The sequence below is a fragment of the Lissotriton helveticus genome, chromosome 1_1 (genome assembly GCF_964261635.1).
Source record: "Lissotriton helveticus chromosome 1_1, aLisHel1.1, whole genome shotgun sequence".
Taxonomy (NCBI): Eukaryota; Metazoa; Chordata; class Amphibia; order Caudata; family Salamandridae; genus Lissotriton; species Lissotriton helveticus.
The window spans coordinates 271,867,228-271,879,948 of NC_136057.1; the positions used below are offsets into that span (position 1 = coordinate 271,867,228).

A 12,721-nucleotide genomic window follows, 5' to 3' on the forward strand; every position below is an offset into this window, starting at 1 on the left:
CACTACCTGGCCCCACGCGCTTGGAATGAACTGCCTCTCGCTCTTAGACAGGCCCCTAGTCTGATGTCCTTCAGAAAGGCATTAAAAACCTGGCTTTTTACTTATGAATTGTGAAGTCTTTTAATCCCAGTTATGTTTCCTTTCCAATAAAGGTCCTCTTCGCCAAAGCGCCGGGACACTCCATCGTGAGTAGCCGTTGCGCTATAGAAGAGCCCAATTAACATAACATAACATAACAGCTGAGCAATCACACCACTTACAGATGGACACCACACAGGAGGAATATTCACAAGAATCTTTATATAAGCAATTAAGGCGAGTCCTTTGCAGGTTAGCAGGCGAGGATCGAGGGATCCGTAAAGTCTTGGTTTCGGGGATAGGGGGTAGCGGGACAGTCTTGGCACCAACTGGTGCGTGGATAGTTCAAGGGGTCAGGCCGCGACAGCGTCAGCAGGGCCTCAAAGATGGCTCAGCTCGGTCAGGCCGCGACAGCGTCATCAGGGCCTCGAAGATGGTTCAGTTCGGTCAGGCCGCGACAGCGTCAGCAGGGCCTCGAAGATGGTTCAGTTCGGTCAGGCCGCGACAGCGTCAGCAGGGCCTCGAAGATGGTTCGGTTCGGTCAGGCCGCGACAGCGTCAGCAGGGCCTCGAAGGTGGTTCAGCTTGGTCAGGCCGCGACAGCGTCAGCAGGGCCTCGAAGGTGGTTCAGCTTGGGCAGGCCGTGACAGCGTCAGCAGGGCCTCGAAGGTTCCAGGTGCAAGAGTTCGGATCAGGATCAGCCGCGACAAGGTCAGCAGGGCTTCGACTCCAAGATACAACTGGCGTCCTAATCCAGGGCTGGCCCAGATATAGGACTGGAGTCCTTTGATGTCCGGACCCTCGCGCCTGGGGTTCAGAGGGGCCGGGATGAAGGTGTCCAGACACCCAGCAGGGGGGTGGAGCCAGCGCCCAGGGAGGCTGAAGGGCGATCGATACCAGGCGTCCAGGGATGGCTGGAGGCCCCTCGAAACTCCCCTCTTCCGGGCTCCGCCAAGTGGCCACTCTACCACCTGGGAGGATCTTGGTGCCTCGATGTCAGGGCTTCGCTGAGGCCGGGCCAGGGATGGCTGCGGCCCCGTGCTCGGGACGTGATGGGCCCAAGATGAAGTCGGGCCGGAAATGGTGGTCTGGCCTGGTCGCCAGACCGGCTGTGTTGGCGAGCAGGGTCCGCCGGGGTCCCAGGGGGGAGAGCCGTGGGTTGCCAGGGGGGCTGCTCTCGTCAAGGGTTCGTGTTCAGGGGGGTCAACAGCGGGTCGACGGAGGGCCGATGTCGTCCCAGGCCCGCCATGCGGGAGGGGTAGGACCACGCCACGAGGCCGAGTCCAACAACCTTTATATATGCTAATTCTAAATATTTTTAGATATGCTTTCACCTGGCATTCAAGCATATGCAAGGCGTGCATGATCCACATAGAGGTGTATATGTAGTGGTTGTCCCTTTGGCCACCACTGCATTCAGGGTGTACCGCTAACATAGCTGCATTGGAATAGACATTTCAGTGACTTTCAGTTTTTGAATGGTGACTGTACTGCCTAGTGGTCTCCCAAGGGGCCAGAAAGGAGGGTGGTGAGCTTACGAGGATGATGGGTATAGGTCACAATGTCCATGCACGCACATACATTCCCACACACATATGCACACACACACACACTTCAGCTAGAGACAACCTGTCATTGAGGAGGAAAGAATGAAGGAACACCCCTTCTCTCTCTCTCTCTCTCACACACACACCTGCACAACCACGCACATGCACACACACACCCACACACACACTTGACAGAGAGACATTATCATTGAAGAGGACAGAAAGGAGGACCACACACACATCTACACACCCCTTCTTCAGCTACAGGCACCCTATATCATTGACGATGGAGGAATGCGGGGAATATATTTGCTACTTATATCCACCTTTTCGTGCTGCCTGCTGGTTTACTTGGTCATGGATCCTCCAGGATTCAAACCTGCAAACATTGGCTTATAAACAGACATCTGTAGCGCTTGTACTAATCCCACCTTGATGGATAGCACCATTTATGATCCTTCTAAGAATTGAAATTGCATGTACAAACACTTCACAAAGGGCCTGAGTGTGCATTACCTTTACTTCACATTTTAGGAAAACTGCTTTAAATTTTTCAGATTTAGAAAAGAAGGCTCCGGGTAAGTATAACACGTATCTAGTACACTTTACATATATCCGCCTCATGATCTTCAACTTTGCCTTTTTAGACATTCTTTTTCAGTGTTGTAAATTAGTGTATTGATTACTATGACATACAGGACGGGATATATGATATAATCATGACATATTCATAGACAAAGCAACATGCGCATGAGCATGCTTGTGTAATGGGATTTCATCTCAATGTATGGATGTAAGTCCATGTGCTAGTTTGATGGTTTTCTTAAATTAGATCATTGATTCCTGGGACATTCTTAAATATATATTCGAAGAAATAATCATACACCAGTAGTCAAAAAATCGTTTGCATTGCCTGAGCTTGTACCTATATAGCAGAACTGATATAACCAGTGAATGGGATCACCATAAGGAAGGTGTGCCCAGCACTAGTCAGGAGGAGGGAAGCCGTGACAGGTTAATCGGTGACTATGAAAATGATTCCCATCAAGATTAATCATATCCAAATATATCTCTTGTGGATATCCTATAGATCTGGTATGGTTACTGCCCTTCCCGATCCTGCCCTAGGGTTTTGCTGAGCTGTGTCTCCTTTTATTTAAATAGTGTGTTTAGCGTCATCATTTTCAAAATGGTTGACTTGTACGTTTTCACAAATGGATGTCAATGTGATAATTGCAGAGCGTCCTTCTTACCGTACTTGGATTTCCACATCTCCCATTCCTGGTCAAGATGTTTGGAAGCAATGGAAAAGGCCAGCAGGGCTGGCAGGAGGATAACTGCTTGCATCACATGCATCCTACAAGGAAGGAAATAGGCACTGTAAAGTTTTAATTTAATTTTAGTTTTAATTTATTTCAGCTTTGCATCCTATTCTACCCTCTGACTCATTCTGGGGTGCCCTTCACTGGGCTCAAAGTGCACCCCTATAGGGAACTCTTGACAGACATTACTAATTAATGATATACCTAATAATTCCTCGCAGCCCTTACGCTCAGCAGGAAGGTGCATGTTTTGATCCAGTCTACCAATGAGACCCTGAAAGTGAACTGTGAGGTACCTGGACTTTGTCTATAAACATCCATCCATGAGGGCCATGAATGAAAGACATACAGAAGCAGTAAAAGTTGTCATGCCAGGTACTTGTTACATGAACACTTTAACCAGACTCATCCAAGTGTCTAAGCCCCAGGGCACTAGATATTGTTACACTGCAGTTGACTACCATAGACTACCTTTGTGTGCTTGACTCTCCAATATTAGGTGGATAAGCAGTCAAGGTTCATTTTAGGAGGTCGTAGGTGTGTGGTCTAGACACAGTCTAACACAAGGAATAACAAGCAATAAAAACTCAGGGAATCAGTCTAAAAAAGTCTTGTATCAGAATCTTCTGTTCACTATTTCACTTCGGTCCAGATTTATGACTTTTAGGAATTCTCAAATGTTTAGCAAGTTATTCTTTAAAATTGTGTTCACAAGATCTATATACTCAATCCTAGAGAATATTGTGTTTCATTTTTACATGAAAGAATATATTCACAGATATTTTCACATAAAAATGAAAAAAAAATAGCAAATTCAAATGGATTTGCTATTTTTTCTCCCCTCAAAAAACCATTTCGTCCTTCTGAGACCCCGTTATAGACTACCCCTCTTCATGACTAGATTGATATGCAGTGACACCGAGAGGCTATCCAACGTCCCTTTACCCTCAAATAAGCCATGGTCTTACCTGATCACATGAAATCATTGCTGAAAGCATGGGAAAAGCCCACTAGATACCCAAAATGGGAAGGGATTCAAACATATAAACCCCGCTGTAGCGATACATTAAGGGAGGTTGGCACTCTGAAAAGGTTCACAAAATGGGACAGGATAGAAATTAGTAAACTAGGGGATGTCTAAAGAGTAGCGGGACCCATTTCCCTTGAAGGATTGAGAATCCCAACTACTAGAAACCTAAACATATACATACATACAACGCCAACAAGCTTTAGTTCCCCCATTCCACAAGAGCATTTTACCCCATACTATTTCAGCTACTGCCCTGTAAAGCAATATCCCTCAAATACATAAAGATAATATATGATTCACCTGACTAACTTGCAAAGCTGAAACTGACTTGAGACAAAAATATTGGATTATCACAAGATGGAGAATGGGAAGAGGAGATCCGCTCACCAAGTGAGCGGTCGATAAGAACGAGATTCAGACTAGTGTAGCCGAAAATACTTGATTGGGCAAACCTCATCTGGGAGTGCCTGGATCAAATATAATGAAAGGAAGCCAGTACCTGCACCGGGGGACGCGGACAGGGTTGCAGGTTCATGCACACTTTGTGGCAATGTCTTCCACCTCAATATACAAGGGGTATGCAGTTCCTTTGAAAGAGACAGAAGAGGTCTATTGATTTGCAAAGAGGATGTATGTTGGACCTGTAGAAGCTCCTAGTTCCTTTTTTGTGAATGTTTTCCACCTTCCACCCTTTGCGGAAGAGGGTAGAGCAAGACCTGACTAGGCTCAAAGAGTTTGATGGAGATTTCAATCCCAAATTTTATTTATTGGATATCTGGGGAGATATCTCCTTCCAGGAGCAACAGAACATATTCTGTAGAAGGGGGCTTATGGTGGCAGGGCGACTCACGACAAGACTATGGGGGTGTCCAGGGATCCAAATTTGGAAATGTGGTAAATAGAAAATGGACTGGAGTATGCTTAAAGAGAAGTTCATATGCAAATGGAGAGGATGTCCGAAGATATTCAGAAAAATCTGAACCTTTGTGGAGAACTTACCTAGGTATAGGATATGTAGGGTGAGCTTCATCAATATGTTCAAAGCAGTAAAAAGATTTTAATTTTTTAAATAAAAAAAAGAAACCTCGCTTTTAGGGGGTTCTCTCTTCTCACTATTGAAACAGGCTTAGTCCTGTCCTCAACAGGAGTAAATCTCTGACCACCGTACAACAGAAGCAGATTTATTCTGTTTGAGTAAATCTATTTACAAGAGTTTTGTTCACTTGCAAATTAAGCTATTTGCGCATGGAGGAAATATTTACATGGGCAGAAACGTAAGATCGAGGCCTGGACTGTCCAATTCCAGTCAATGTGTTTGAAAAAGATGGAACAGCGTACTTACAGCAAAAAATGTACTGCAATAGTAGGACATTTGTCATAGTAAGTGCAAAACATCTAAGTATCAAGGTATTGGGTATTAGGTATCAATATAAAAAAATGATTTATCAGTTCCACACAATACTTACACAATGCATTGCTATAAGCATCTTATTTGCAAGAAATGATTATGCCCCAAAACATATTCTCTTGAAAAAGTGATCTTTTTTAATCAGTGTATAAATATTTGCATCATACACATTGATTAATTAATGTGCACGAGTTGTCTAAGTATTGTGCTTAACTGATACATTATTTGGAATGTTGAAACCTAATCGGACGTGTGGTTTTGCAATGACACAGACCCCTATCCTACTGGGTCTACAGGCTGCTCCTGTACCAGAGACTTATTTATCATAGGAAAACAGAATCTGGAACCTCCTGGCCTGGAATGAAATCCAAAAGTGTTTCTTAGGCTTAGACCTACAGACACTACAGCTGCTCTGTCACTGTGTCTTATCCTCAACCCTGGACCCATGCTCTGCCCTGGCCTCAGTCACATCCGCCTCCTTAGCCTGAGTTCTGCCCATCCTTCAAAATACTGCAAAATGAGCTTCAGCTGGGCCCAGGCTCCTTCTCAACTCATGGCCGGCTCTTGAACCCCTGTCTCTTCTGCTATGCATCATTATCGACGAAAAACTCAACTTCGGGGACCAAATTAATGCAGTGGCATCTTCCGTTTATTTTCTAATTAGAATGATTAAGAAAATACTTCCCTTTCTGCCCAGGCCCAGGGGTGGCTGGTGTTAATGGGCAAAATGGGCGTCGCCCTGCCCCAGCCACTTTGAGGGGAGAGGCAGAAAGAGAATCGAAACTCATCAAGAGAGGGGGCGGGCTGGAGGAGGGGTGCAGCTAGATTCTCTCTTCAATCCTCGTGTGCTTTCACTTTTGGAAGCTGAGCCCGAGGCCTTTCTCTGTGGACACCTCTCTCATCGACGCAACACAGGACCACAATAATACAGGTTGGCACATATGTTCCCTTTAAGCTGCGATTACCCGAGCCCTGCTCTGGCTACATTAGAGAGTTCAGCAGCTATTTATAGGCACGCAAAATGTTAAGTGATTTGACCAGAATCTCATCACAGGAATTAGAGTCGGCGCTAAAACTCGAACAGCGCAAACAGCCTGATTCATGTACAGGCCGTTTTGCGTGGCCCTAATAGCGAATCATAGCGACTCGCTATTGAGGACACACAAAACGGCATTCATGTAGGAATTGCTAATTAAATAGCGATTCCTACATGTTCTTTATTTGCGAGTAGCAATTTGCTACTCGCAAAAACTCCCCATTCATTCCTATGGGCCAAGAGGCCCATAGGAATGAATGGGGAGTATCCCTTATTTGCGAGTAGCAATTTGCTACTCGCAAATAAGATAGCGATTTGAAGGGTGCCAGGGGTGTCCAAAGGACGCCCTGTAGCACCCCTAAAATGCACATTTGAACAGGTGTTGCGCACACACATGTCCAAAGGACATGTGTGTGTGCAACATGCAACTTAGAAAAATGCTTTTAAAAGCATTTTTCTGAGTTTTTGCTATTTACCGACAGGTCTGACCTCTCTGTAAATAGCGGCCCCAAAAGTGCAAAATCGCAATTTTTTAATGTGTCATGAATAGCATTTGAGGAATCTCTAATAGAGATTCCTTAAATGCTATTCCTCGCATATTTGCTAATTCTTAAATAGCGATTTTTGCATTTGGGATCATGAATACCAAATGCAAAAATCGCACTCGCAAAGGGCCAGATTCTCAGAATCTGGCCCTTTTGCGAGCGCTATTGCCTACATGAATCAGGCTGTAAGAGTTTCAAAAAGCACTCGATTCTTGACTGCCACCCTGTGTAGTTTTTGTCAGTTCCTTGCCGATGGAGGCGTATTTGGGAGTGCCCGTCATCAGCCTTGCAGCTGTATTTTGTAGCATTTGCAACTTGTTCATGAAGCGTTCCTGTATATTTAAATACAGGCTGTTGCAGTAGTCGAGTGTGGACAAAATGAGAGCAGTGACTACGGTCCGCTGACAAGTTGTGGGCAGCGGCGGCTGGTGACATTTGAAAGTGGTGAGGCGTAAGAGTTCTGTATGAGTGCTCACTCGTAAGCGTAGCAAGTGAGCCCAACCCCCATAAGAGGGGGCAAATGGTGCATTATAAGTAAATTTGAGGAAGCAAGAAAGTTTATAAAGAAATGGGAAAGTGCAGTTATGGCAACAATAAAGAGATTTCATATGATAATGACATAGGTAGGTAGCTGCTTACGTAATGACCAGGGAAGGTAATTTATGTTTAATGGCCTCTTTTCCCTTCTTGTCACATCCTCACCTTTAACTTAGCATGTGTAACTCAGTGAGCTGAAGGTTATCCTTCATTTACGAAGATTCTTGAATTAGTCAAGAAATGAATTTGCCTCTGAAAGATGCACAGATTCATTATATAGGGAGGTATTGGGTGGATGACTGAATGTAAAGGAGGTGTAGCCCCTGGAGATACTTTGGAGTAATTAAGAGGAAAGAAGGGAAGGAAAGGAAAAATGACTTGTAAGTCATAGAATCTGTAAAACAGATTTGGACCTATATTTTCCATGTAAAACGGGAACTAAATGTGGGACGAAGTGGTGGAATCTGCTCATGAGTGCTTTGGTTTTACTCCGATATGAAGGGGAAGTGGATAGATAGAGCAAAGGGGTTGCTCAATAAAGCATTCTACTTTATTATATAAAAAAAACTGTGAAAAACAGATACCCTTATAAATCACTAATTTACTGTAAATAAAGTCATATTTTGCCTCCAAACTGCTCGCATTAGCTGCAGCGCTCTAGCTCCTCTGCCTGCCTGTCAACAATTAGACTTCAGAGACTAACGTTCTTCTTAAATTATTGTCTATTTGACTGCGAATCTACGTCACAAACATTCTGTGATAGAAACTAGCAATGTACAAAAACGAAAAGAGAAAGGTGACTTAACGGGGCAGTGGCAAAAACTGTGTGATTACATCAGTGGAGAAAATCAATACCTCGAAATCACCATTACGGGACATCTTCACTCAGGGCCGGCGCAAGGCATGGGCAGTGTGGGCAGCTGCCCAGGGCCCCCTGCCCATCCGACCAACGGGGGCCCCGCACATCTAAGACTGATGTAGCGCTGCGAGGCCCAAGACCTCGCAATCATGTGCAGGTCTGGAAATAATAAGAGCAGGGACGCACTTCCCCGGGCCTCGCCAGTCGCCACACTGTCATGACTGCGAGGTACAGGGAAGGAGCGCCTCATCCCATGGGCCTCGCAGCGCTACACCATCAGTGCGATGCTCAGGGAACAAAGGGCCTCTCCCAGGGCTAATCACTGCCTGTACCTGGGGATCTACAGCCTGATTCATCAAGCCGAAATCAGCTCGCAAAGGGCCAGATTCTCAGAATCTGGCCCTTTGCGAGCGCTATTTTTGCATTTGGGAATTATCATCCCAAATGCAAAAATCGGTAATAGCGATTTCGCTATTTTGCGAGGAATTACATTTAAGGAATCTCTATTTGAGATTCCTTAAATGCAATTCATCATCCATTTAAGAATTGCGAATTCTCAATTTCGGCCCGCTATTTACCGCGAGGTCAAACCTCGTGGTAAATAGCGAAAACTTAGAAAAATGCTTTTAAAAGCATTTTTCTAAGTTGCATGTTGCACACACACATGTCCTTTGGACATGTGTGTGCGCAACACCTGTTTCAATTTGCATTTAAGGGGTGCTACAGGGTGTCCTTTGGACACCCCTGGCACCCTTTAAATCGCTATCTTATTTGCGATTAGCTAATTGCTAATCGCAAATAAGGAATACTCCCCATTCATTCCTATGGGCCTTTTGGCCCATAGGAATGAATGGGGAGTTATTCCTTATTTGCGATTAGCAATTTGCTAATCGCAAATAAGGAATGTGTAGGAATCGCATTTCTTTATGCAATTCCTACATGAATGCCGTTTTGCAAGTCCTTAATAGCGATTCGTTATGAATCGCTATTAGGGGCTCGCAAAACGGGAGAATGATGAATCAGGCTGCTAGTACCGTGTTCAAGGCACTCCACAGGAAAGGCCCAGATTTCCTAAAACGGAAATTGCAGTGGTATATACCCGGTAGAACCCTATGCTCCGGAGGAGCTAAGCTGGTGACTGTGCAACTTGTCAAAAAATCTTCATGGGGAGGGAGAAGCTTTTTGGTACGCGCAGCTAAAGCTTGGAATGAGCTTCCCCCCAGTTTGAGAAATGCCCCGGACCTAACCACCTTTCGGAGAGGACTGAAATCCTGGTCCCTTGATTTATTCTCAGAGAAAAAGTGGTTCAGCGCTAGGACACCTTTGGGTAATTGTCACGCTTTATAAATAGTGATAACATAACATAACATGTCTTGTGACCCAAACCCATTGTCAGGAAGGAATCCCTTGGTAATGTCCACAACCCTATTTTCACATGGTCTGGCAGGAGGGAAGGGTTGTGATTGGATGGCGGTGGACCCCTATCTCCACCTCGATAGGAATCAAGGGACCTCCCAGACTGCCACATATGCCCTGGAATGGGAGAAACCGATCCCAATATCTCTTTCCAAGCCAGCCTGGTAATCCCTTGGAGATCCCAGGGTGGAGTCAGAAAGCCACCCTAACACAAGGGAAGTTGCAGGGATTGCTTTACCGCCACCGTGGTCCTGCAGGGTCTGGAGGTCTCCACCATCTTCTGTTAATAGCAGGTGCCCAGCAAAGCCTCAGGCAGAAAAGTGATGTAAGCATCCATTTCCTGCTATGGCCCAAACACCCTGAAATGTGGGGTAATTACTGCCAGGGAGTGCCAGTGTGGTGCCAGTGCAGGATGGTGTCAGAGTTTAAGTCTGGGTCGAGGCACCTCTCTCTGAAGCTAAACCCAGGCCCTGCAGTCATCTAGGAGGTGTGGCACTAGGTTAGTGGTACATTTTTACATTACCTAACGGGACATATCACAATTTTGTGAAATGTAAGAAATTTAGTTTCACTCCAAATTCATACTTTGCGAGATTCTGCCTTTATAATCAAAATATTGCCCAGGCCTACTTACTACACAAACATGCACAGTGACAAGTGAAAGGTTTTTGAACGTCCTTATGTGACTTCTTCATTAATTCCACACCACTTAAACAGGCGCTCTACCCACCGAGCTGCCTTTTTGAGCAAAGAATGTTTTAATTTTTATAATTTTCAGGCGGGAGACTCCCTATTTTTGAATCCAAAATTGTTTTATTGTAGGTGTCTAGTGACAACGCTGGTCTAGTACCAGGCTCTCTGCCCCCTACCCCCGCCGACCCCTGCGGTGCCCCCTAGCCCACTTTTAATCAATGGTGGGGAACCATCCTGCAATTGCTAAAGGCCACTAAATACATTTTTATAAACTTATGATGTATTTTTATTAAGCATGAACTGTGTTTGACTTGTACACTTTTATAATTTTTATTTAAAAATCGAACAAAGTTTGATTTGCTTTGTCTTGTCATCGCCATGCTTGCGCTGTATTAACAACACATAGCGCAATGGCGATATAAATTCCAGCGATAGCGTGGAAATCGCCGTTTTGCAGGGAACATCTCAAAACGGCGTTATGCTTGATGATCCGACCCTGTGTTCGTGACACAATAATCCTCCTCCCATGTTACACATACATTAGTCATGATTTTAGCAGACGTTAGGTTTTGGCGAAAACCGCGGTTTTTGCCAAAAACAAACGTCTGCTAAAATGCTGTGGGCCACCTTGTAAATATTGCGATGTGCACTTAGCTATATTTTACAGGTCCCCCTATGTGAGGTACGCCCAGTGACGCCCACTTTGCATCTCATTAGAGAAGCAGAGTGGGGCGTCTGGGAAAAGGCTGTTAACATGCGCTAATGCATGTTAGCATCCCCTTGTAGATATGGCTATAATATTACCTACGCTTTTTTGGCTTTTAAAGCCAAAAAAATGGAGATAATGCCCTTCTTGATATGCCCGTACTTGATGTGTAATCAAATCCAAATGGGACCGTAAATTGAACAAAGTAGCCATTCTTGAACTGCCATGGGCTTGTTGGACAGCCCTTGCAAACCATGGCAAAAAAACATGAAAAACACATGAAAGCAAATGGTTGAAAATGGCTGATTCAAAGCCCTCTCTCTACGTGCACTCCTTTTTATTGTACTTAAAAAACAAAAGAATTGTAGAAGGGACAAGTCTATAAAAAGCTCAAACTGCCTGTAACCAGATCTAAAAATGACTTCACAAATAAGGCTAAACTAAGCACAAAACGTTTAATCCCACCTCATTGAATGTTTACGCTGAATTAAAAAGTGCAACTAGTACCAATAAATTTGTTTCTTCATATTTTCTGAAGTGGATTCTAATCTCTCTGCTCATGCTCTATATCTGTGCTTGTTGATTTTATTTTCTAATCTATTGCTGTGTTGCTATACTAAAATCCTCATTCGTGTCACTTGCTTGTAACACTGAATCACTGTAACCTCAGAAAGCATGAATCTCAAATGATATGGGTGTGCTTTATTCCGTATAATTTATTGAAAATTTGCTATCAATTAGATCTTACACTTCCAGCCTCACTGTCTTGTCTTCTGAAATATTCTTAAATCTCTTCATCCTAATTTACTCTCATTTCCTTATTTCCCCTATTTTGTTTGTTGAGCCCTCTTTTCATCCTAATTTAAAATCTGGCAAAGCTCTTAAATAACAAAAGGGAGACACATTCAAATAATAGCATTCTTTTACATCTCTAGCACGCAAGTATCCACTGCCATCACTGTGAGAAAACATTTGAAAAAGATCATAGATTTACAGTGGCAATTGGCAAGTCGTCTTTCTTCAGATGAGCCTTCTAATAAGTTACCTGACTGGTATGCTTGGCCGGGGTTTGATCTTAGACGCGCTCTCAGTGGTCCCTTCTGGAGAAGGATGCCCAAGTCTTTTGCGCCGCCATTTTATAGAGCCCTCTGAATCTGACAAGAGCCCTGATTTCCTGTCACCATGTCCTCAGCCGGTGGGCTGGCTGTGGGAAGATGATGACCAGGACAGATGAGGCTTTATCACAACGGTCACCTCAAACGTCTGTCAATATCTCCAGTTCAGATCAGTTCATATTCACAATCTCCATCCAGTGCCAGCCACCCAGTGACCACAGCTTTCATAACTGCTGGCGACGAGCACATCACGATGGAGGGGTCGCCGGCCTGTCCACTCATGACCTTAGATGACATCATAGGGGCTTCGTGCTCCCAATATTGGGTCTAGGTTTCTGTAGAGAAGTCATGTTAGGGTCAGGAGTGGGGATAAACCAGCAAGAGGTACTCAGACCTCAGCCAAAGGCGCATTGAGGGCCACCTCGAAGCC

General features: G+C 44.6%; 1 protein-coding gene across 1 annotated transcript in view; it reads right to left on the reverse strand.

The window, feature by feature from the left end:
- LOC144792020 (cathepsin S-like) overlaps positions 1 to 12,363 on the reverse strand; it is a 37,682-nt gene extending 25,319 nt beyond the window's left edge. The window contains exons 1-2 of the mRNA XM_078666908.1: positions 12,222 to 12,363; positions 2,878 to 2,981 (exon numbers count right to left, since the gene is read on the reverse strand). Coding sequence (XP_078523034.1) covers positions 2,878 to 2,980 — 103 coding nt within the window. The 5' untranslated portion in view covers position 2,981; positions 12,222 to 12,363. The remainder of the gene's footprint in view (positions 1 to 2,877; positions 2,982 to 12,221) is intronic.
- Between the last annotated feature and the right edge of the window lie 358 nt (positions 12,364 to 12,721).